Here is a 25,123-nt window from a genome sequence, read left to right as displayed (position 1 = left end):
TCTCCAGGCAGCCATTCATGGGGCTCCACCACCCCTATACCCTGGCCTCATGTCTCCTTCAGAGCGTTGCCCGTCTGTTGGTCTCGTCCCCTCTAAAGCCTTCCTTCTTGGCATCTAGGTACCCACAGCCTATAGCCTCATTCACCCGTGTGGGCCTACCCCTGAGCCCCCTCGCTTCCACCCCCTTCCTTCGGGGAAACACCAAAAAACAACGTAAACCTTACGAAGCTTCCCCCTCAGCCTCACTCCTTGGGGTACACACACTCTTCCCTATGCTCCTTTGTCTGGGATAACCAAAATAAACATAACAAGCAAATACCTAATAACAAGCCACTCCTTGACTTGGCAGCTCCTTGCCCCCTTACTATCCTTCCCTGGACTCTAACTAGGGTTGTTTCACTTTACACCCGACCCGTCGCCGCCAGTATTGACTCTCGTTTGCCCGTCAATCCAGCGGGGCCCGGCGGTGATACCCGCCCCAACTGTAAACCCGCAGGACTCTCCCAGGGTCTTCTCCTCCTGGAAGGGCTTCCTCTGCGCCTCGTCATCCTGGCAGTCCCACCTGGGTCAGCTCTGCTTCCGGGTTCCGCTCTAGCCAAGCCTCTCGCCGGTGTGCCCATCGCTCCCTCACCGTCCCGTGCGGGCCCTCATTGCGTGCTATGCCTTGCACTGCCGATGTCTATCTCTGCTTACCAGGCTGTGTGAGTCCCTTAGGGAGAGTCCTTTCCACTGCCGGTGGTGGCTGCAGCTTCTCTCCTGTGCTATCTGGGTGAGCACCCTCTCCTAGTTTGCAGATGATACCAAATTATGGGGCAAAGTTAAAACACCAGAGGGCAGGAAGCAGATACAGGCTGACCTGGACAGGTTAGATTAATGAGCGGAACAAAACAGGATGCAATTCAGCAAAGATAAATGTAAGGAAGGAGGAATCCCCAACACACCTATAGGCCGGGGGATGACCTCTTCAGCAGCGCAGAGGCTGAGAGAGATCTTGGAGTCACAGTTGACTCAAAGATGAACATGAGCCAGCAGTGTAATGAGGCCATCAACAAAGCCAATCACACCTTGTCATGTATTAACAGATGCATGATCAACAGATCAAGGGAGGTGATGCTCCCCCTCTATGTGGCATTAGTCAGGCTGCAGTTGGAGTACTGTGTCCAGTTTTGGGCGCCGCACTTCAAGAGGGACATGGAGGATCTGGAGAGGGTTCAGAGGAGGGCCACTCTCATGAGGAGTGGTCTTCGTGAAAGACCCTATGAGGAGAGGTTGAGAGATCTGGATCTCTTCAGCCTGTACAAACAATGGCTGATGGGTGACCTTGTAGCCACCTATAAATTTATCAGGGGAGGAAAGAAGGGAATTGGGGATGCGCTGTTTACCAGAGTGCCCCAGGGAATACCGAGGAATAATGGGTGCAAGCCAGTGGAGAGTAGATTCTAGGTTAAACATTAGGAAGAAATTTTTTACAGTAAGGGTGGCCAAAATCTGGAATGGGCTTCCAAGAGAGGTGGTGCTGTCACCTAACTTGGAGTTCTTCAGGAGGAGGCTTGATAGCCAGCTGGCTGGGGTCATCTGACCTCGGTCTTCTTTTCTGCCAGGGGCAGGGGGTTGTACACAATGATCTTTTGTGGTCTCTTCCGACTCTATAATCTATGAATCTGGGGGACTGACATGGTGGGGCTGCCTCAGGAGCCCAGAGTCACAGTAACCCCCAGCACTCAGAGGTGCATGGAGTTCCTGGGCAAGGTCAGGGCAGTACTTTGAAGGCTTTTCCAGTCCAACTGAAAGTACAGACTGTTCCTGCAAAGGTATCCCAGTGCATTTTAGACCAGCAGAGCTTGCTTTTTCTAGAAGGGCTTGTTCCAGCCCTTCCACTTCTATTTCTGAGGCCCTGGAGTTTCATCTCTCCCATATCTGTACCTTGTCTCTCTTTTGGGCTGGGACTCTTCCTCTCAGCCCTGCCCAGACCTTTACCTCCTTTCTCTCCTTCTCTCTTTTTGTCCGCTTTAGCAGTGACCATGAACCTGCAGGTGAGCTTGGCCTGCCCAACGAGCCACCCCTGCACCATGCGGTTCATGGCCCCTATGATCTCCTTCTCCGTGTGGGACTCATCCATCACCTCAGCTTGCAGTAGAGCCCACTGAAGGCCTGACTGATTGCACCAGTGGCCCGTGAGGGAGAGGTAGGCGTGATCACTACCCCGGATGCTCCAGATGTCAGATGTGAAATGCAAGGCTAACTGTGGCCCTGCCTTACACAGCTTCCCCCCTCAAGCACTTCCTGCATGCCTCATACAAGGAGGGCACCGCCGCCCTGCTATAGTGGCCATGGGCATGGCTTCAATGCTGAGGTGCAAATGCACTAGACAGCCTTGGGCAAGTAGCACTGAGGCTCCGGTGGCTACCTATCTCACTGAGGATGTGGAGCCACTGGAATGTGTCCCCCCTCACCTTGGCCTCCTGGGCAAAGCACAGGCAGATGTGGCAGGATCTGGCCATGGTTCCCCAGCAACACCTGTCCTGTCCACCACCAGTGTTCCAAGCGAGGGGGTGTCCAGCATTGCTGGGGATGTTGTGACACCCACCACACCTGCTTGGATCCTACACTGGTGGAGCAGCTGGTGTTCCTAAAGGTGAAAGTCCCACTGCCGGGGTTCCCCAAGCTCCACCTGCAGATGGACTGAGTGCCACCCTCCTCACTCCCTCTGCACCAATTTGCTTTTTGGAGGTTTTGAAAAGCCAAGTAATGCCCCGCTCTCAGCTGGAGGGGGCACTAACTGCATCACCACCCAGCAGGGGAAGCACATGTCCCTGCTGAGCTCATTCCCTGCCAGGACGAACTTGGAGGTATGAGATTGGGGCTATGGGGAAGGAGGAGGCCCAAGGTCCTGGGCATGACCACTAAAACTGCACCCTGCTAGGGTAGGGAGGCCTGGTGGGACTGAAACAGAACCGCAGGGAAATGCAAAGCTGAAGTCCACAAATAAGCTGAAAAACAGGGTTAGAAACCAGGCCTATCTGTGCACCTTTAAAACATGTGGGCACAGCCCATCAAGGGCACAACTGAGTTCTTCGGGTAAATCATGACAAAACAGGGTGGGCAGTGCCAGGCAGGGCGGGCAGTGCCAGGCAGAGGGTCAAAGCAGTTAGGCACCAGGAGGCTTGCCCCAGCAAAACTGCTGCCTGGCCTGCAGACCCAGGGCCCAGGCTGGTGCTACATGGGTAGCTGGTGCTCCAGCAGCCAATCCATATGCCTGTCGCTCCTACCTTGGGGCAGCTTTTATGAGCTGCGGTTTGCTGCAGGTGTGGCTGCTGTGGTCCTCGGCTCAGGCTGGCCGGCCTGCTCGGACCCCTGCCAGCACCGGGCCCGCACTGCTCTGCCTCAGCAGCATCCCCGACAACGGGCTCTTAATAAAAGACCTCTCAAGGAGGGGTGTCCAGGTCTAAACAAGCACTTTGAAAACTCCTGCCTTTGTTCATGTTCTAGGTCATGTTGGTGAAGCCCGTCTGGTCGGAGGGCCTCGAACTTGTGTAGGACGTGTGGAGATGAAACATGGAGACACCTGGGAAAGCATCTGTGATTCCCACTTTGATCTCCAGGCTGCCAGTGTTGTCTGCAGTCAGTTGCAGTGCGGGACAGCTGTATCCACCCCAGGAGGAGCTCACTTCGGAGAAGGACAAGGGCCCGTTTGGACTGAAGAGTTCCAGTGTGTGGGGAATGAGTCTCACCTTGTGTACTGCCCCAAAACGCCATACGTAGATCAATCATGTACACATGGAAATGATGTTGGTGTCATATGCTCTAGTAAGTATTCAATATAATGTCTAAACTACTATGCATGTGTGCTCTAGATGAGGATGTATCACAACAAAGCTATAAAATCAACCAGCTGCCTTGCAGGAAAACCAAGGTGGGTGGCAGGGGTCACTGCATGTCAGCAGCTCCACAGAAATTGCTTGTTTGCACATGGTTGCCTGATGATAAAGGGTAACCGGGGATAGTTCACATCTTGGTCACTGTGCTCTTGTCCCTGATTAGGCTTCAAAATACCACAAGGATACATCCTGACTCATTGGGAAGGTACTTTGCGGCTGCTGAAGTATTATAAAAATACACCTTATTTTAGAGGGTGCTACATGGGTCCCTTGTCCACATCCTAACTGCATAGGGAATAATGACTGGGATCAGATTCTGGTAAACCGAAAAGCATCCAGGACAAGGAGGAAGGAATGAACTTCCCTTTCCCTTCTCTACATGCTTGGTGTAGACGGGCACGGGGGCTATTCATCTCCTCTCTTACCCACCCTCTCCCTTCCCCCCAGGGTTCAGGCTGGTGAACGGCAGCACCCGGTGCTCGGGGAGAGTGGAGGTCCAGGTGCTCGGTGTCTGGGGCACCCTCTGCGACTCACGCTGGGATTTATCCGATGCCAATGTCCTCTGTCATCAGCTCGACTGCGGCGTCGCTGTGTCTGCTCCACGAGGAGGGCATTTTGGGAAGGGAACTGGCACTGTCTGGGAAGACACATTTCACTGTAATGGGACTGAAGCCCATCTGTGGCACTGCCCTGTTACCAGGCTGGGGGCCTCTCGGTGCTCACAGGACAGTGATGCGGGCGTGATTTGCTCGGGTGAGTGCAGGAGCGATACAGAGTTAGTCACACCTACTCCTCGTGGTGGGGTCCTCGGGGGAACATCAGGGCTCTACCAGGGAAGGATGAAGTAGACCAAAACGGCAGGATTATTTAGTTAGATTATAGTTATTAGTTGGGAAACGCCTAAATCCTCAGAAGGATCCTCAGCAACTTTCCCTGCTGCTTGGAGCCCAATTCCCCGTGAAGGAGACTAAGACTGAACAAGATGAACAGGAGCGCTTGCCTCTCACTTTGCACAGCAGGTTGCTCCGTCCTCAAGGTCACTTTAGGTCAAGGGCAGGAAAAGTCCCAGCCATGGGCTGGATCTGGCTGGCAGTGGACTCCATTTCCCAGCAGCCCCTGCCTGCGTGGCTGTGGCAGGTTTCCATGGAGACCCCAGCAGCAGCCCCACTGTGATAGCACAGGGCCAGGGTTTCCATAGAGACCACCCCCAGCAGTGCTGGCAGGGCAGGGGGAGGGGCAGGGAGCTGCTCCAGGACCAGACTGGGATCTTGCAGGGGTGGCAGCGTGGTCGGAGCCAGGGCAGCAGGGCAATCTGCAGCCTGCATGCTCCACCCCGGCTCTGGACCAGGCTGTCACCGCTGCAAGGATGCAGGGCAGAGCCACGATGTGCTGCCCGCGTGCCCCTGCCTGGAGCATGCAGGCTACAGCTTGCGGCTCTGCCCCAGCTCCAGACCACGCTGTCACCACTGCAAGATCCCAGCCCAGTCCTGCAGCATCCCCGCACCCTGCTGTGCTGCTGGAGCCGATCTCTATGGAAACCCTGGCCCCGCGCTATCACAGTTCAGATGCTGCTGGGGAATGGATAGAAACCTGCCACAGCCACGCAGGCAGGGGGTGCTGGGAAATGGAGGCCAGTTGCTGACCACATCTGCCATTTTGCCCACTCCTGCACTAGTTGCTGGACTGCTGCATGCCCCGTCCTGGTGCACCCCTTGCAGGAGCAGGCACCCAGGGCAGTTGTGACACAAGTGAAACAAGATTTCAGGATTTCCTTTCATTCCTGATCAGCACCAGATCTGAGCTGTTTACATGTCTTGTAGAAAAAGCATCTGAGAACCCCAGTAACATCCACTGGGCTCTGGAGAGAGCCTTGAACTGGGGTGGAGACCCCAGCTGAAGTCTCAGCGCTGCATGCACTAGACTAGGGTCTTCCCTTTCCCAGAGAGTGCTTTAATCTGTGGCCTGGGCAGTCAGTGTCTCCTCCTAGAACAGCTCTACTCTACATGACAGAGTACTCCGGCAGACTCAATTAATCAAATCTGCTCGGATGTGCTGTAATTACAGTGTGTCAGAGCAGCCTCCCTGCTCGTGTAGAGGCACCCTGACTGTACTTCCCTGAGTCTAGCATGGTACATAATATATCGTGGGATAATCAGTGCATTTCCCATCTCTCCTGGGCCCAGGTGACTCTGAATCCCTCAGACTGCTGAATGGCGAGAGCCGGTGCGATGGGCGAGTCGAGATTTCCCTCGGCGGTGCGTGGCGCAGAGTCCTGGATGATGAGTGGGACATAAATGACGCCAACGTGGTGTGCAGGCAGCTCCAGTGTGGAGACGCAGAGAGAGCCTATAACCCCGTGAAGTCTGAACGTCGGACAGGCCTTGTTGGGCTGAGACGTGTGCAGTGCGCGGGAAATGAGTCTCACCTGACACGCTGCAACACGAGCCTGTCTGAGACAGAGCAGGCAGGAATCGCTGAGGATGTTGGTGTCGTTTGTTCAGGTGACTTCTCCTTAAAATCCTACAAACCTCTCTTCCCTGGGCAGTAGAAATGTGGCCATCCCAGAACCTGTGCTGCGCCCCCCTTGTGCTGTGAAGTCATCCTAATGCAAATAGGTATGGATCCCAGCTCCAGACCCTGCCATAATGATACAAAGGTGTTTCAGAAACTAACAGCAATTTTGAGATACAGTTATTTTGTGTGCTGCTCTGTAGTTCCCTGCTTTGTCACAGATTTACAACATGAGTACACATTTAGCCATTAGTTTCTGAAACCCCCTCATAGTTGACATGTAGGTATTATATAGCAGAAAAAATAACAGTATTTTGCACTCCATAGCTTCTGCCCAAATAGTCGTACTGGCAAAGCCCCTAGAGGAGTCGGGGCTCTCACTAACACATGCTGCTTTCTCAGGTCAGTTAAACTCATCCCGCAATAAGGCCACCTTTTGGACACGAGGGCCATGTCGGCACATGCAAGAGCATGTTTTCAGCAGTACAAATAGTAGCAGCACAAATTTGTGCCAGTACATTGTGCCACAGTGCATGCCCTGCCCCTGCGCTTTGCAGCAGGACAGACCATGTGCCTTGGCATGGGGGCTAGCCGGAAGGCAGTTTGCACGCTGAGGCAGCCTGTGCCCCAGCCAGCCAGGGAGTGGCACATGGAGATGGGAGCAGGCAGCCCAGGGCTCCCTGCTTCCCCTCTCCACAAGCTGTTGGAGCCTGTGCACTGAGGCACCCTGCACCCCAGCCAGCCGCTCTATGGCTGTGTGCCTCGAGACGGGAGCAGACACCCCTGGGCTGGTGCTCCCCTTTCTCCACATGGCTCAGCACTCGCATTCACTGATGAAGCACCTGGAGGTCCTGTACTGAGGCACCCTGTGCCCCCACCAGCTGTGGAGCGGGGGGCTGGGGCTCAGTGTGCCTTGGGATGCAGGGACAGGGCAATGTTGGGCTCTGTGGCTCCTGCCTCCAGCCTGCCAGAGCTCCTGGCCCTCTGGTTTCATCAGTGCCTCGATCCTGGCCCCTGACAGCACTCAAGGCAGCCACACATGCCCCTCGGGCACTAATGGGACCTCCAAAACCACCCCTGTAGTCCCAAATCCAAACCCGTGCTTTAACTACCACAAAAAGCAAGCCCCCTGCTTATCCCACAAAACAAACCCTGTGATGGGTCCCAAAATAAACCATAATTTGCTGGCTATATGAAAGAGCCTTCCAGTAACCTGGGCTGTATCCTGCCCCAGCAAGAGTGCCTTACCGGTACCTCAAAGCAGCTTCCCAGTCCAGCCAGCACTCCCTGCAGCCTTCCTGCTTGGGATCTCTTACTGGATGCCTTACAGGTCCCCACTGCCTGCCTGCTCTCGGGCATTGGCTAGTTGTGCCCCCTAAGCCCTGACCACTGCAGCCTCTCCAGCTGTTCCCTTCCTGAGCCTAAGGGCTACCTGCTTTCCCAGCTAAGGCTACTTGCAGCCTTCTCTCCTCCTGCAGTGACAGCCCCACTCAGGCCCCCTGGCCCAGTAAGACAAAAGGCTGCCAGAGCTGTTTTCTCCAGCACTCTGTTTCCTCAATTATTTTCCATCAGTAGAAACAAAGCCTGTGGCTTTTGTGGTAATTGTCCTAACTGATAGTGATCTTCCCAGACAATGTTGACAATTCAGATCTAAAACCTGTTTGAAAGGAAGGGCATGCTCAGGAGACCCTCATTGCTATCACTAAATCTCACCCACTGGTCAGGGTTGTTGTGCTGAATAAGACATTCAGGAGTAGGTCCTTTTCTTACATGATGGAAATCAGAGACTCTTTAAGAGGCTCTGTCATTCCCTTAATCTACACATCGCTTGTCTTCTCTGATTCCCAAACCATTCGTGTTTCAATCCATGCAGGGTCAACACTGATTTGAAGATAAACTTCTCACTTTGCTTCACCTTTACCCATTAAAGGCTAAGATTTCTCCTTGCAGGAAGCAGGCAGATCAGACTGGTGAATGGGGCAGGTCGCTGCGCTGGGAGAGTGGAGATTTACTACCAGGGCACCTGGGGGACTGTCTGTGATGATTCCTGGGACCAAACAGACTCCAATGTTGTGTGCAAACAGCTGGGATGTGGACACGCCATCGAGGCAGCTGCCTCCGCTCATTACGGGGAAGGCTCAGGACAGATCTGGCTGGATGAGGTGACCTGCTCTGGGAATGAATCCGAGCTCTGGGAGTGCCCTTCCAGGGGCTGGGGGCAGCACGACTGCAGACACAAGGAGGATGCAGGAGTGCTCTGCTCAGGTTTGCTCTGTGACTGTTCTTTTGAAACTGGGTACCAAGGTTATAAGAGAGGGAGACTAATATTGGAGGAGAGAGCTAAGGATGCTAGGGACCTCTCCATGGCTGTCTCAGACTCTCTTCTTCCTCCTTTCATACCAGGGTCACTTAACTACATACATAGTCATCATGGGTGTCTGTAGACATGCATGGAGGCTGCTCTGATATGCTGTAATTATAGCACATTGGAGCAGACTCGGTGAATCAAGTTTGCTGAAATGTGCTAATTAGCCTGCCTCCAGCAGCCTCCACATCTCATGTCTCCGTGTCCCTGTTCTTCAAAATGGCAGCAAGGGCACTTTAACTAAAGCTCATTGAAGTAGCTTTAAAGCACCCCACTACCATTTTCAAGAGCAGGGACGCTGACACATGAGATGCTGTGGGTATTTTAATTAGACTGGCTCCTAAGATGGGCTTTAATCAAAGCGCTCCAGGAGCACAATAATGCACAATAGTGCTACTCATCTGTTCCTACGGGCAGGTCTGGGAGAAATCATTGGCCTTCTCTAGTGTTAGAAAGAGCACTGTCACATGTAAATGTTAGGAAATGGCCACTTTCCACAGGTGAACCTTGTATTTCTAATTGCCTGGCACTGCCTCAAAAGACTCACTGATCCTTGGAGCTATTCTCTGCAGCACATATACATCTGAGTGCACAGGGCCTGTCAGACCTCATCATAATGGTGTTACTCATTAGTTCCTAGATAGGGGTGTGGGAGAAAACACTTGGCCATCCCTACTGTTAGAAACGGCACTGACCTGGGAATTAAATCCCTAGCTTGTGTCTCGGTGGACATCTGACCAGGAGCCAGGGCACATCAGAATAGAGTCATCCCCTCTATGAGACTGGCTTTCTTTTAAATCACTCCTGCAGGCCTGGATTGGCTGCAGGGTAGGGCCTACCCAGCCCAGCAAACCTCTTTAATCTCCTTTTCCTCCACAGAGGCAGCTGAGCCTCCACATTTTAATCCATCACAGACCAGCATTGGCCATAGTGCTGCTATTTCTAGCTTCTATATGTTGAGAAATGGTGACTTTCCATAAGTGACCCTTGTATTTCTAATTCCCTGGCAGTGCCTCAAAAGAGTCACTGATCCTTGGAGTTACTGTGTGCAGTACTTATCTCCAGCAGTGCCCAGGACTGTCAGTGCTCTCTGGGGTTCACTCCCGTTTGTATCAAATCTGACAGCTGGACCTCCTTCTTGTGCATTTCCTTCCAGAATTCATGGATCTGAGGCTGGTGAACGGCGGTGACTGTGCTGGGCGATTGGAGATTTTCTACAATGGATCATGGGGAAGCATTTGCTCCAATCAGATGACTTCAGTCACTGCGACAATTGTATGCAAACAGCTGGGCTGTGGAGATGAAGGCGACATTGCTGAAGACTTTACATATGGAGCAGGTTCTGGCCACACATGGTTGGATCATGTTCGGTGCCTTGAGCATCACAACTCCCTTTGGCAGTGTCCATCGAAGCCATGGAGCCCCCTGTCATGTGCTAATCGGGGAGAAGAGACCCATATCAAGTGTACTGGTAATGATGAAATGTCTTGCCCACAAACGTATGATAGCATACATGGGTGTACTTGTACATGTATGCACACATGCCTGCATTATATGTTTGATTCACTGAAGTTCTATGATAGAAATATTTCCTTTTCAGTATAGACAGTTCTATATTCCCCAAAACGACAGAAAAGTTTCTTATTCTCTCATTCACAGAGTCCTGTGTGCATGTGTGTGGCTATTAGATACAAATTTCCCATCTCTGTTTATATGAACACCTCTGTGTGTACACACACGCATGCACGTAGAAGGGGTGTGCATGTCAAAGTTGGTGTGAGATCTGAAGTCTATTTTTCAGGCCAAATCAAAGGACATCATTTTGGTCTATAGGCTGTCCATGTGGTTGGTTCTGAAGTAAAAATCTTTACATTCAAATCTCTTTGTAAGGGATTGCAGTTACCAGCCACAGGCTGAAGTACAGTGCCTCAGGTGTCCATAGATCAGGGTTTCTCCACCAGGGATCTGGGGCACCTTGAGCTGCCACAGTAGCCTTGGAGGGTGCTGTGACATTTGAAGAGATAAGCAGGTGTGAGAAGGTAAGTGCAGGCGTGGGCTTGTCCCTGATGGGCTGGTGCATCAGATGCAGTGCATAGCCCCTCCACAAGGAGGTTAGCATTGTAGTAAATAAACGAGCTTTTGATATAAGGTGCCACTCTATTCACCAACACCATAGAGGGTGTCTCGACTGAAAGGAAGGGTAGCTTAACTGTAAAAAGAATGAAAACCACTGCCATGGAGCAACACAGCTGGCATTGAACTGCAGGAAAGTTGCACACCCACCATATGTTAAACACATTTAAATTCATATTTATATAATGAGAGACATGAAAGACAATGACAGCTTTAAACAGCATATGATATAACCCTGCCCCATGAGAGAGATGCATGGGGCGGTTCTTGCTCACCACTGTCTCCACTGACCTCACCTTGTCCTTGACACAGTGCACTTGTGCACAGGCTGGGTGTTTATTGTGTGCCAATGGTGTTAGTAAGTAGTAGGATGTAACCTAGCATCTTGGGGTCCTCTTAACTATGAGTGTAGATGTTGTTTGGCTGGTTCCAACATTTGGTTCTTGATCTTGTTCTGCCTCCACTCTGTATCAGCTCAAGGATACTCGTACATTTGTTTCCCCCTTTTGAGACAGATGCTCTGTCTTCTTGGTAGACCTGGAAAACCCAAGATTTGTGGCTTTGAAGCCATTATCCTCTGGGACACTTAAGCTAAAAGTGTCTGGGCACCTACACGCATGCCCTACTCCTGCTCTGGCGTGTGTTAATTAGCACATCTTGAAGCACACTTTATTCATTGAGTCTGATGCAGCATGCTAATTAACACACTCCAGCAGCCTCCACATCACCTGTATTCAGCATCCCTATGATTCAAAATGGCTGCTCTCATTAAAGCAAACCTGCCCCACCCTGGAGCAGGCCTCGCTGGTTTGCTCTCAGTTTTCCCAGCAGGAGACGCGAGGTAGAAGTGACGTGCAGGTGAGGTGTGCCGGCACAGAGGCTACATCTACAGGACCTGCCCAGTGCTCCTGAGAGGGCTTTTGAAAAGAAAACCCTGCCCACCTGCTCCCTGTCTGCTGACAACAAATCCAGAAATGAGGCAGTGATGCCCACTAGGCCCCACGTCCCCTCTTGGTCACCAGGTCTCCACCTCCGAGATTCCCACCAAGACTCTCACAGGGGCGTTCTCCTGGTAACAAACCTGCCATCTCCCCCTCCTCCAGACTGCCCCTCTCCTTCTTCCTTTCCTTGCAGATAACACCGAGGCTACTGCATCCCCAGAGAGAACAGGTAAGATGCCTTGCTGTCACAGGGGTTACATTTCACTGGTGCTGGGGTCCCCGGGTGATGAGCTGTAAACTCCATCCTGAGGCTATAAACAGAAGTCACAACAAAAAGCAGATTTCATGTGATGGGATATGTCCCAACACAGCTGATCTACTTCACTGAGTGAAGCGCATGTTACCTGTTGCCCTGCACAGGGCAGGGGCAACACGTTCCCTCCTGACACAGAAGTGCCTTAGAGATTCCCCGGGGCATGTATTTCTCAGTGGGGAAAACCAGGGTTTCCCACTTGCAGATACGTACCACAGACAGACTCTGGGTTTCATCTCTGTAAGTGGGTAACCACGGCTTTCCTTGCTTAGAGACGTGCCTCAGGGATTCCCTGGGCATGTGGCTAAGCACAGAGCCTGGGCTTCCTCCGCTTATGGTGACACACTCCAGGGATCTCAAGGTGCATCTTTTGAAGTGGTGAAAGTCAACTCTGGTGTGCTCCAGTGCCTGAGCCTGCCAATCGGCTGCTTGTGGGTCTCAGCTCTTGCACTTCAACGCAGCATCTGTGGGTGACCAGAGACTCCATGTGGGGATGCCCAGGAGGTGTACACCAAGCTTCAGGGCCCTGATGCTGTGCACCCTGAAACAGGAACTACTGGGGTAAAGAAGATCAAGCCACTGAAGCCTCTGGAGTGCCTGCCCTGGGCACCCCCCACACTGGGAAACTGCACACGCTTTCCCACCATAAACCAAAAAGATTTCTGCCACCATGAAGCTCTGCTCAGTGATGCTGTGGCTACAATTTGGGGGTCTTTGTGGTGCAGCAAGGGCTATGGACATCTGTTGGCTTGACCTCTGCACTGTTATAAACATTTTTCTGGGGGCACAAAGACAATATCTGTTTCTACCCTGCAAGAATGAGCTCCACCTCCTGGAGTGAGGGGTCCACCAAAACTGTTACGTGGGGTGGGAGCTGCAGTGGGTGCTGAGCAGGAGCCATTCCTGTCCAGTGGCTCCTAGCACAGCTGCCCCCATGACAAACTGCCTATGTTTCAGCACTGAACTTGATGCCATGGGAGGTTAAATTAGAGGCTGCAGCTCTCCCCTATGCCCTCCTGCTTCTCACAGAGGCCTCTGCCTGTTGCATGTTCCTTTTCTTCCAGAACCACCTCAGCGCCCATCTCCGACAGCGGGGAGAGACATGGTGCCCGTGGTCATCTGCATTGTCCTGGGGGCCCTTCTCTGCCTGGTCCTGATCGTGCTGGGGGGACAGGTGCGAAGCACCAGGGCACTGCGCAGAGGTGAGTCCATTAGTCTCACCATGGAAAAAAGCCTCTGCAACAGCGGGGGAGCTTCAGGTGAGGGGAGGGCCACTTGTGGAAGAGTTCATGAAGAAAGAGATCAGTGAGATGGATACTATGAGGAAAGGAAATATTAGGAAATCAGCTGGCAAAAAAAGAGAAAGGAGCAGAGAAAAACAAAAGGTAGAAAAGTAAAGGTGGGGGGAAAACTTCTTATACTTGGCAGAATGAGGGGGGGCAATTCCCCCCTTATTGCAACCTCCAGTTTATAACTTTCAGTAGAACCCAGTGTCAATGTTTGCATTTTGCAGGTGGGTGCATGTGTGCTCTGGGTGTGTGGGTGGATGTGTGAATATATTTAGAGTTTTCCACTACGTGAAATTGGGGAATGGTCAGAGTCTTATGGTAGTAGTAAATAGGAAAGATTTAGGCTGAGTATATGACAAGATTTTGTAACAGGGGAGTAGCCCATGTAATGGTTTCCAGAGGGAAGCTTTTGAATAGGCTTGGTCAGTGCCACATTGGATATTTTTCTTTACATTGGACAAGGCCGTAGAAGTGTGCTGTAGGGCTGAGCTGAGCTCCAAAGGGAAAGGCTGGAGGACCCCTTAACATTTCCTGTCTTAACACTTCCTGTTTCCATGACCCTGTGTAAAACCTGCCATTTGTTTTCAGCCTCCGGGAGATACTCGGGCCCCTTAACTGACGCTGTGTATGAGGAGATTGATTATAACCTGATGAGGGAGAAGCTCGAGACGTTCGGTCGCTCAGGTCTGTGTGCCCCATTGCCAACACACAGCAAGTATTGTAGGGTTTGGGAACACATTACACTTTAAGTTTCTCAAAGGTTGATCAGTGTCAGTGTAGTTAGTAGTTAAACTTTTGTGTTAAAACCCTTTTCTGCCTGTCCCCAACTTGCAGAACTGAGAGTTGCCACTAGAGGGGTGGCGAGCGAAGACAGGCTCCTACGCCCGCTCTCCGTGAAGGTGGGCTGGAGAGATCGGTTCATGTTGGCAGGAGCGTGAGGCTAGAAGTGGGAGCGTTCAATGACAGGGAGTGAAAAGGCAGGTAGAGAGGCAGTGGATGGGAATGGTGGCTTTGTCCTGGATAGTGAAATGAACTCAGCCAGCCACTAAAGCTGCTAAAAGGAGTAAAAGAAGGAATAAGAAGAATTTAAAAATAAATAAAGAGTAAGTAAATTAAAGAAAGTCTCAGGCTTTAATGAATTGGGATTGGCTTTGAGATTGGATAGCCCTAGGTCACAGGGAGCTGGCCCCAGGAGGGAAGCCCCATTTTATGGGGACCTGGATGTGGCCCCCTACCTTGCTCCCCACTTCACACCCTCTAGCTCTCCCTCCTGGACTAGCCTGTGCCCTGCAACCTGCCTGGCCACGAAATGTCCCCAGGTGCTGGATCTGTGTAACTTGGGTGTCTTCCCTCTGGGTAATGGCCTCACATTCAGGAAACATGGACTGGGTAACACAGATCACAGATTAACCTGCCCTGGAGTGGTGTAAACTAAAGATATCTAAGGGTGCTTACAAGTAGTTTATATGTTTTAATGTGTAGACAGTCTGAGGGTTAAGAGCTCCCTGAGCCACCTAACACTAATGCATAACAAAGCCCTGAGGCACTTCCCATGCTGACCCAAATCTCTGCAGTCCTGTGAGCCCTGGAAGGCTGTGGGTGCTGGGCCTGGGGTGAGAACAACCTGTTACAGGAGCGCTGGAAATGAGTTTCCTGTCAGCACACGCTCCACTTGTCCCAGCTCTAGGCAGTGTTCCTCTCCCCCTGCCCACGCTGCAGCCTGGGAGCAGACCTCTGTACGGTCAGGAAAGGTCAACTCTAGGAGCATCGGGTCATGGGGCATCTGACTCCTTTTCCCACCGAAGCCACTGCTCTGCTCTGCAGGGCTCCCTCCTCCCCAGGCGGATAACAAACTGTCTCTCACCCTCCAGTCTCCTACTCAGAAGACTCTGTGATGAAGCTGCAGTATTACACTGGGGACAGCAAGGATGGACATGGTCCTGGATCAGTGCAAGGTAATGCGGTGAAGAAGAGCCTAGAGATGGTGCCCCAGAGCTAGGGGGAGAATGCGTTTCCTGGGGATGTCCTCTATGTTATGGTCCAGTACAAATGTGACTGGTTCATATTTAACAAAGCATTCAAAGTTTTCTGTGAGAACTTCTTGATGGGAATAGGTAGTCAGATCCAGACACTCCTTGTGTATGAGTAACGGGAAGGGAACGGCCCAAGGAATAATGTGCTCAGCATTGAGGAGTCTATCACTGAGCAAATCCACATTAATGGCCAAAATGTTTGTCCCCTGCCACCCTGCCATGAGCACAGAGCCCAAGTTACATTCCAGTCTGCACAAGATCCTGCGCAGATCCTGGCAAATAAAACACGTGATCCCAACAGTATGGGATGCACTTGGGCAGGGCTGTATCCTTGATTATTAAGCAAGAACTGAAGCTGGACTAAGTCCTCTTCTACCATTGCCCATGACTTTTCCCTTTTCACTTGGAGCACTCGGAGAGGAACCTTGCACTCCACAGCCAAGAGCCGTAGGTCCAGGGCAGCAGGGTTTCCTGGGAACTCGGAGCACTCTGGAGAAACGGACAAGTCCAAGGGAAGCTGAGGGCGGTGTTTGTTCTTGCAGAGGAAACTTCCCCTGGCGATTTCCAGCAGGATTACGACAGTGTGGAGGAGCCTGAACGGAGTGACAGCCCCGTGCCTCCAGACGGTAAAGGTGAGGAGCAAATCCATACCACAGAGACAACGTGAGTCTGCTGTGAGACTTCCATTTTAGAGGAAAAGAGTACGCTTTCTGAGTATGTTCCTGAGAGCGGCTGAGGTTTCACACACACGCAACCTGAATTTTGCTTTCAAGACTTTGAGGTACATTTTCCCCAAAACTCCTGCACCTATCTCCTTGAATCTTGGCAGCCTTCATGGCCTCAGAAAAGTCTACCATTCCTGCAAGTTTCATCCAAATAAGGCCGTAAAGGACAAAGGTATGAGATGTTTTGAGCTTCCCCATTATAGCCTATGCGTGAAACATCAAAAGAGCATCAAACCAGAGAAACTGTTTTCATGAAATGAAATGGAGCAGAGGTTTTGAGTCGAAACAACATTTGAAATGAAATGCAGTTCCAGCTGAGGGAATTGGCTGGTGTCATTGTGGAGCCATTGGCACGGCTGTTCGAGGACTCCTGGTGCTTGGGCCAAGTCCCTGAGGACTGGAAAAGGGCCAATGTGGTCCCTATTTTCAAGAAGGGGAGGAAGGAAGAGCCTGGCAACTACAGGCCAGTCAGCCTCACTTTTAACCTGGGGAAGTTCTTCGAAAAAATTATCAAGGGCCACATTTGTGAGAGCCCTGCAAGGGAAGTGATGTTGAGGTGTAACCAACACGGGTTCATGCAAGGCCGATCCTGCCTGACCAACTGTCATGGAGCGGGGTCTAGGAGCGGCCGTGATCTCTCTAGCACCCCCTACCGTGCCAAGTAGGTGATCCAGCACCCTCGTTCTCGCCCGCCACGTCTTGCTGTCCCCTTGGACCCAGTGCTACGTTTATCCTGTCCCCTATTCTGTAAGGAGTGACCTGGTGCACCCCAGCCCTATGGGCTACGCGTGCCTCCAACCTCCCCTGTAGCATCACAACTCCTTTGGACGTTATCCTGCCAATGTTCTTTCTGTAGAGTCCCTCTCAAAGGCCTCTGCCCAAATGTTCCCCCTCACCGGGCTCTCTGATCTTGTACGTGCCCTCTCCAGGGGCTTCTCTCACTACACGCCTTCTCCAGGGGCTTCTCTCTTACAAGCAGTGCCCCACTGGGGCCTGTCTCCCGGGCATCCCGCGGTCACCTGCACTCGGGCTGTGCTGCGTGCTTCCCGCAGTCCCGCCCGCACTTGGGCCTCGTCTCGCACGCTTCCCGCGGTCACCCACACTCGGGCTCATGCTGCGCGCTTCCTGCGCTGGGGCTCAGGCAGCCTTAGCCTTACCTGGCCCCAGACCCCTTCCAGGGGCTACGCCCACTGGGCTTCTCCAAACTGGGGCTCAGGCAGCCTCAGCCTTACCTGGCTCCCAGACCCGCCTTCTTGGCCCTATGCCCCACTGGGCTTTTGCCAGCACCCACACTGGGGCCTGTCCCGATATCGCCCCCACACGGGGGTGGGGTCAAGACACCCCCAACCGCAGCACCACCCCGGTGCCAAACTGGTGTGCCTTCCCCAGCACCGCTCGCTGTGCCCTTACAGGGCACCAGGAACCCCCACGCTATTGGGGAGTTCCCCTGAGGCCTCCTCCAACCCCTGATAGCCTCACCCGGTCCTCCGGTGTTACACGAATAATGAAACAATAAACATAAAGCCATGAGCCCACTGGCTATAACACAAAATAAGCCTCCGGACTATAACACAAATTCTGGGCCACCCTGGCCCTCTTTCACTACCTCTCTGTCAGGGTTCTCTCCACCCCGTGCCAACATGCAGACGCTCAGGCAGTCAGGCTGCTCTGCATGGCTCGGCTCGGCTCTGCTCTGCTCAGTTCTGCTCGGCAGCAGAGCTCCTGCTTCTCAGGCTACCAGAGGGGACTGAACTCTGGCCTCAGCCTGGCTGTTTATAAAGGCCAGGCCCTGCCCCCTTCTGGTCATCTGACCAGCCTGGTTGCCCCAGCAACCAACACCTGCACTGCCCTGAAGCTTGGCAGCTGCCCTTATATCTTCATAGGAGCAGGGCACCAAAGTGCCCCTGTGACATCAACCTGGTCTCTTTCTATGACCAGGTAACAAAGAGCTTAGATGTGAAGGAGGAAGTCGATGTCATCTTCTTGGACTTCGAGAAGGCCTTCGACATAGTGTCCCACCCAATTCTGGTGGGCAAGCTGAGGGACTGCGGCATTGATGAATACACGGTCACATGGGTGGCAAACTGGCTCCGGGGCGCACCCAGAGGGTGGTGGTGGACGGGTCGAAATCTACCTGGGAGGGTGTGGGCAGTGGAGTCCCCCAGGGCTCGGTCCTTGGACCGGTGCTCTTCAACATCTTCATTAGCGACCTGGACGAGGGTATGGAGAGCACCCTGTTCAAGTTCGCTGATGACACCAAGCTGTGGGGTAAAGTGAATACACTGGCAGGCAGGGACCGCATCCAGGCAGACCTGGATAGGTTGGAGAAGTGGGCGGATCTGAACAGGATGCGGTTCAACAAGGACAAGTGCAGGGTGCTGCACCTGGGGAGAGGGAACCAGCATTATGGTTATAGGTTAGGGGCTGACCCTCTCGACAGCACAGAGGCAGAGAGGGATCTTGGAGTCAGGATTGACTCCAGGATGAATATGAGTCGCCAATGCGATGAAGCAATAGGCAGAGCCAACCGCACCCTGTCATACATCAACAGGAGCATCACTAACAGGTCCAGGGAGGTGTTCCTCCCCTTCTATGTGGCTCTGGTCAGGCCGCAGCTGGAGTACTGTGTCCAGTTCTGGGCACCGCACTTCAGGAGGGACGTGGAGAACCTGGAGAGGGTCCAGAGGAGGGCCACTTGTATGGTTGAGGACCTCCGTGGCCAGCCCTATGAGGAGAGGTTGAGGGACCTGAATCTCTTCAGTCTCTGCAAGAGGAAACTGAGGGGGGATCTTGTGGCTGCCTACAACTTTATCAGGGGCCACCAGCAGGGACTCAGGGAAAGTCTGTTTACCAGGGCCCCCCTTGGGGTCACCAGGAACAATGGCCACAAGCTGAGGGAGGATAGGTTTAGGTTAGATATTAGGAAGAACTACTTCACTGTAAGGGTGGCCAGAGCCTGGAATAGGCTTCCCAGAGAGGTGGTGCTCTCACCTTCCCTGGAAACCTTCAAGAGGAGACTGGACAGGCACCTGGCTGGGGTCTTATGACCCCTGCCACCCCCAGTGCTCCTTCCTGCCCATGGCAGGAGGTCGGACTAGATGATCTGTCTAGGTCCCTTCCCACTCATTGATTCTGTGATTCTATGATAAATATTGGCCCCATTGTTGGTGACCATGAACCTGTGTGTGAGCTCACTCTGCCCAGCGAGAAACCCCTGCACCAAGCGGTTCATGGTCCCCATTATCTCTGTTGCTGTATGGGACTCATCCATCATCTCAGCTTGAAGGAGAGCCCACCGATGGCCTGACTGGTCACACCAGTGCCCTGTGAGGGATCCAGCTCCAGCACCAGCTCCTCCTCTGGCACTGGAAGGCTCAGCATGGGAAGGGAAATAGGGGTGGAGTAGGCTGCTGTGCTGGTGCTGGTGATGCTGCTTGTTGTTGCCGCCATGGTGGTAGGGGGTGGGGGTTATGGTTGGTTCACGTGGAGGGGACGCAGCCTTGGCACAGGCAGTGGCAGTGGCACTGCTCCCCTGTCCTTGCTGCTTGTAGCAGCCTCATCCCTTTTAGCTGGAGGAAAGAGGCTGCATCCCAGTTTGGTGGCAGGGTGGAACTTACACCTCTCCCACTACCCACTCTTACGGTCCTCCTCGAAGGCTGGTCAGTGTGGCCACCTGCCTTTCCACCAGGCTTCATGGTGCATTTCATGTCTTCCTTTAAATCAAATATATAAATGTATTCGCGTTCCTATAGAAATTTAAAAATGTAGGTGTCTGGTTCAAATAAAAAATGTTAAATGGAAAGGAAATATGGCTTAGCCCCTGTATACATTTCAAAGTGTCGGGGCAACAGCATTGGTGGTACTAGTCGGGGGGTGATGCCAATAAGAAACGTGAAACAAAACAGCAAGTATATGGCTTAGCCCCTGTATAACTTGAAAACTGTAGGTGCAAGGTTGGTGGTGGTGCTATTGGGTGTGTGTGTGATGCAAATAAGAAATGTTAAACAGCAAGTATATGGCTTAGCCTTTGTATACATTCAAAAGTATGAGTGCAAGAGTGTAGGTGGGTGTGTGGTGCAAATAAGAAATGTATAAAAGCAAACAGAAATATGGCTTTGTCCCTATATACATTCTATAATGCATGTTGCAAAGCTCTGAATGTATGAAAATAAAATATAAATGTATTTTGCTTCCTATATAAATAAAATTCTACAGTAATCCTATCCAATATAATTATAGAATTCAAAAGACTGAACCAGTGAATATAAGAAAATGAAAGAGCTTCAAAGAAAAAGGTATTCTGAATCTGAAATCCCTCTTGCTAGCAAGAAGGGTACCCTTTAGAAGGTCAGTGCTGCTAGCCGCTGTTGTCTGATGCTGAGCTGCTGCAACACAAATAATGCTAGTAACTCAGTGCATCTTTACACGTGCTCTGGGGTGGGTGGGGGCACTTTATTTAGAGCAGAACTCCAATAACCTCTCTAATTAAAGTTCCTACATCGTCTTGTCTTGTGTATTCAGCATCCTGCGCTTCAAAATGATGATGGTGCTGCTTAACTAAAGCTTGTTTGATGAGCTTCAGTTAAAGCACCCCACCAGCACTTTGAAGCACAGGGACACTGAATACATGAGATGTAGGGACTATTGGAACACACTAATTAACATGCTCCAGCAGACTTAATTAATTACAGCATGTTGGAGGAACATCTCTGCGCATCTACAGGCATGCTCTGCTTTTAAAGGAGCACTGCAGAAGATAAAAAAGGCTCAGACTGGGAGGTGTTAGGTTATTCCCCTGTATGGAAGAAGGTTAAAACACAGAATCTCTGCCTTCCCTACTAAGTGTCCTCACCACTGAGCTATGGGGAGCAGGGACACATTATCCCTTTTGTGTGCCTGACATGAAGTCTAGTTGTCCTGGGCTTTGAATGACTTCATTTCAGTGCCTAGACTTGTAATTATAATTAGTGCAAGTAAGCACTATGCCTCTTGGTCCACATGCCAAGTCCCCATCACTATGTAAGTTTCCATGCGGGCAAGTCCGTATGCCCACCAATAGATTTCCCCTAGGTGCATAAGTGCCAGAATGTCCCATAGGCAGCACAAATGGACACTTCTGGCACCTATACACAAGTGCAGAGGCTGCAGATGTGATTATTCAGGTCTGCAGGAGCATGACAATTCCCACACTCCAGCAGCCTCCTGGGTCTCATGCATCAGTCTCCATGGTTAAAAATGGTGGTGGCAACACTTGAACTCAAGCTTGTCGAAATGAGTTTTAGTTCAAGCACCCCACTGCCATTTTTAAGTGCAGGGATGCTGATGTAAGAGATGCAGCAGTGCTTTATATACAGCCGTGCTTGGAGCCACTCTAATTAAAGTGTCTCCCCACTTCCACTCTGGAGCACATGTAAAAGTGCCCCTAGACGACCAGGAAATAAGAGAGCATCACCCAAAGTGCACACAAGTACTGAAACAAACACTTATATGTCAGGGCGAGCTGCAGTTAATGCACAAAGATTAATAAACTTGCGCTCAACGTGCATTGAGAATTTCGTCCTCAGGCCTGACCTCCTCATTTTGATCTCCCACACCTTCCTCAGCTGCCAGCAGAGCTGCTGCATTTGGCTCCTTCCTACAGCATAACAGCACATCTATACTTTGAAACGTGCTTCTGTCTTTGACCTATGTGACAATCCTGTGACACTGAGTGTGTGGTGGATGTTGTGGTCTCTCATTGCCACATGGCTGTGGGCAGTGGAAGCCCCTCAGCTTTTTGTCCCTTTCAGGTCATGTATTTCTCTCTTCTGGTAGCAGGAACTGCCATGTCCAGTGATTCCTTTCTCTGTTGCAGAGGCCCTTGCCCTGGCTGGAGGTGTCACTGAAGATGGTTATGATGAAGCTGGAGAAGTTCCTGACCTTGCACATTTCCCTGACTCTGGACTCACTGGTGTCCCAGCAGAAAGAGACAAGAACGCACAGACCCGCAGGGACTCACAGGCAGGTGAGAGGGAAGGGCCGTGTGTCCAGTGCTCACAACATCGCTGCTTAGAATCGTAGAATCACAGGGCTGGAAGGGACCCGAAGGATCATCGGGTCCAGCCCCCTGCACGAGCAGGAAAGACATCTGGGCTCAGACGACCCCAGCCAAATGACCGTCCAGTCTGAAGAGTCCAAGATCCCTCCGTCTCTCCTCATATGGCTTGCCATGCAAGTCCCTGATCATGCGGGTGGTGCTTCTCTGGGCTCTCTTGAGCTTTACCATAAAGTTGTTGTAGTGCGGTGCCCAGAACTGGACGCAATACTCCAGGTGCGCCTGCACCAATGTTGAGTCAAGTGGGAGAATCACTTCTTTGGATTTACTGGAGATGCATCGATTGATGCATGCCAGAGTTTTATTGGCCCCAGTGGCTACTGCATCGCATTGCTGGCTCATGTTCATGCTGGGGTCTATTGCTACCCCCAGATCCCTTTCATTTGTAGTGCTGGTCAGGTTAGCGGTGCCCAGGCTGTAGGTGTGCTGGGGGTCCTGCCTTCCCAGATGCAGCACTTTGCATTTCTCTGTGTTGAGCCCCATTTGGTTCCCTTTTACCCAACATGCCTGTCTGTCTAGGTCTGCTTATCTGCAGCCTATCAGCGGGGGTGTCCACACAACCCCATATCTTGGGGTTGTCTGTAAATTTGGCCAGTGGGCTTTTCACCCCCTCATCCAGGTCATTGATGAACATATTAAACATCACTGGGCCAATTTCCAAGCCCTGGGGTATGCCACCGGGGTACTTGTCTCATGACATGAGGTCTTTCAAAATCTTCAGCTCCTGGAAAAAAATGATCACAAGAAAAGTGCTGTTTCCCTTTAAAGATCAGTCTGCTTTCCAGCCCTTATTACTGCAGAAGGAAACTTCAGGACATGAAACAGGGTTAACTTTAGGGCTCAAATACAGAAACCAAAGATTGGAAAAGCTTAAAGCAAAAGTTTAAAGTAGCCAGCCTGAGAGAGGCTGACCAGAGACATGTCAGTACCTGGCATAAGAGCCCTTTGAACTCCGCTTCCAAGTGCTAAGCTACTGGCTTACAACCTGCAGGGAGTTGTCGTGGGATGGAATATACAGTTCTGTGAAATAAATCAGAATAAACTGTGAATCTGCTTTGTGTGAGACTTGCAATGTCTTCCACGGTACATGTCCTTGCTCTTGAGATACATTGTGGTATAGGGAGCCCTCCTCTCTTCGGTTTCCTTCCGGCACGATGACTCCCTAGGGCTACAGATATAGTCGTAAGACAATGTGACCCCATCATTGAGAAGAAGGAAGCCAACCCCTTAGTTCCTCACCTTCTGATTAATAACCGGGTATGTGAAATTCAGATAAACCTAGATCAGTGCATAGGCTTCTTACACAGTCCCTGAAGAGAATTAGGAGCCTCCAAAGGGTGCCCCACCAAAGTCAGTGTTCAAGTCGACAGGAATTGATGAGAGTAAGGGTGTTCTTCACTTGCATCCATCCTTAGCCCTATCCCTGACCAGGTGTGCTTCTGAACCCAAGTTGCTGTTTTCAGGAAGGGAAGGACCTGATGCCACTGCCACCCAACTCTTTCATAGCTGTCTGGTATTTCGAGCACTCCCAGATTAACTCTAAGAGTTGTGTCCCAGGCCCTCTTCCTCCTAATGGACTGAAGCCCTGATCCTCCATTGCCCAGAAGAGTTGCCTGCATTGCCCAAAAGATGTCAGGAATTCTCTGATCCTCGTCCTGAATCTGAGTATCTGTGCTGCAAAGAATATAAGCGTAGCCCTTGCAAACCTACAGAGTAAGAATGGAAACGTGTCTGGTCTCAGTTAGAAGAAGAAATGCAAGACCAGTGGCAGCGCATGCTGTTGGCTGCACACAGGGTATGTGAATGTGTGTGGGATCATAGTAAAACTTATTCTCTGAAATTTGTTTCTGTTGATATTTTTCAGAATGGAGCATGTCCTGGGTTAAAAGTGAAGGAATCTTTGAGGCTGTGCAAGATGACACAGCCCCTCTTCCTGGAGACACGGGTTATGATGATGTTGAAGACGGCAGCTCTGTGTCATCACCCTAAGAATGGATTTGTGTTGAGACGATATCCCGTGGGAATGTAAATGTTGGATGATCAGCAGCCTTCTGTCCAAAATACACACTCAGCCATAGTAGCCAAAGGGGCAACCGCACCTAAAACTATTGTGACTCACTGTTTGAACAGGTTTTTTTGTATTGGCCCAGATCTCTAAATGTGACCAAGGAAGGAGCTGTAACTTGCCTTTTCATTTTGCACTTCTCAGGCTCTCTAGGCATGTTCTGGGTTTTACGCTTTATGATAAATCTAATCTTTTCTTAAAATAAAACATTTTTGTTATTAAGTTCAGAGTTGCCGCTTCTCTCATGAAGTCCATCAGCTATCTCCCTCAGAGATGTCACACTTCCCTGGGTCTCCTCCCTCCATGATTATTGTCAATTATTGTCAGAACAATTTGGCATGCAAAACGTCACTCTGGAGCAGAATGACCCCATCTTGAGTAACCACCACAGTGATAGCGGAGATGCACCCGGCTGCTGTTCTGGTGGACTTGGGCTGTGAGCAGACACTCATGTAACACAAAACACAGAGCCTGCTGAGGCCAAGACCATTAATCTGTCTGACAGCATTGTGGGAGACCTCTGTGCCATCCAGCTCACAATGGGGGGTCACCCACCCCCCATGATTACTGGATCTGGTCATTCCAGGGAGTGCCTGACCAGGGCTATGAATAAGCTTTAAGTATTTCTTGCAAAGCTGACAGAGAAAGAACAGTGCTAGAGGATGACCTGGGTAATTTTCCATACACTGAATATGACCAAACAAGCTGCTCAGTGGAGACTTCAATACTGAGCTCCTGCTCCGATCAAGGGAAGAGTAGCTTCTTTCTGCAGTCTA

General features: G+C 51.4%; 1 protein-coding gene across 1 annotated transcript; it reads left to right on the top strand.

Annotated features, from left to right (window-relative positions):
- Positions 1-2,013: 2,013 nt before the first annotated feature.
- LOC149851705 (scavenger receptor cysteine-rich domain-containing protein SCART1-like) lies at positions 2,014-24,271 on the top strand (the record flags this gene model as incomplete). The annotated part of the gene is made up of 12 exons (XM_090030476.1): positions 2,014-2,033; positions 3,490-3,807; positions 4,326-4,631; positions 6,062-6,379; positions 8,340-8,654; positions 12,022-12,057; positions 13,206-13,343; positions 14,019-14,114; positions 15,302-15,385; positions 16,006-16,095; positions 22,043-22,192; positions 24,147-24,271. Coding segments are annotated over 12 exons (1,996 nt in total), but the record flags the coding sequence as incomplete, so codon positions are not given.
- Positions 24,272-25,123: the final 852 nt, after the last annotated feature.

Source organism: Crocodylus siamensis, unplaced genomic scaffold (genome assembly GCF_052110815.1).
Source record: "Crocodylus siamensis isolate JL-2025a unplaced genomic scaffold, ASM5211081v1 HiC_scaffold_412, whole genome shotgun sequence".
NCBI lineage: Eukaryota > Metazoa > Chordata > Crocodylia > Crocodylidae > Crocodylus > Crocodylus siamensis.
Note: the sequence above shows the minus strand (reverse complement) of the source record. Positions and strands in the feature narration are given on the sequence as shown.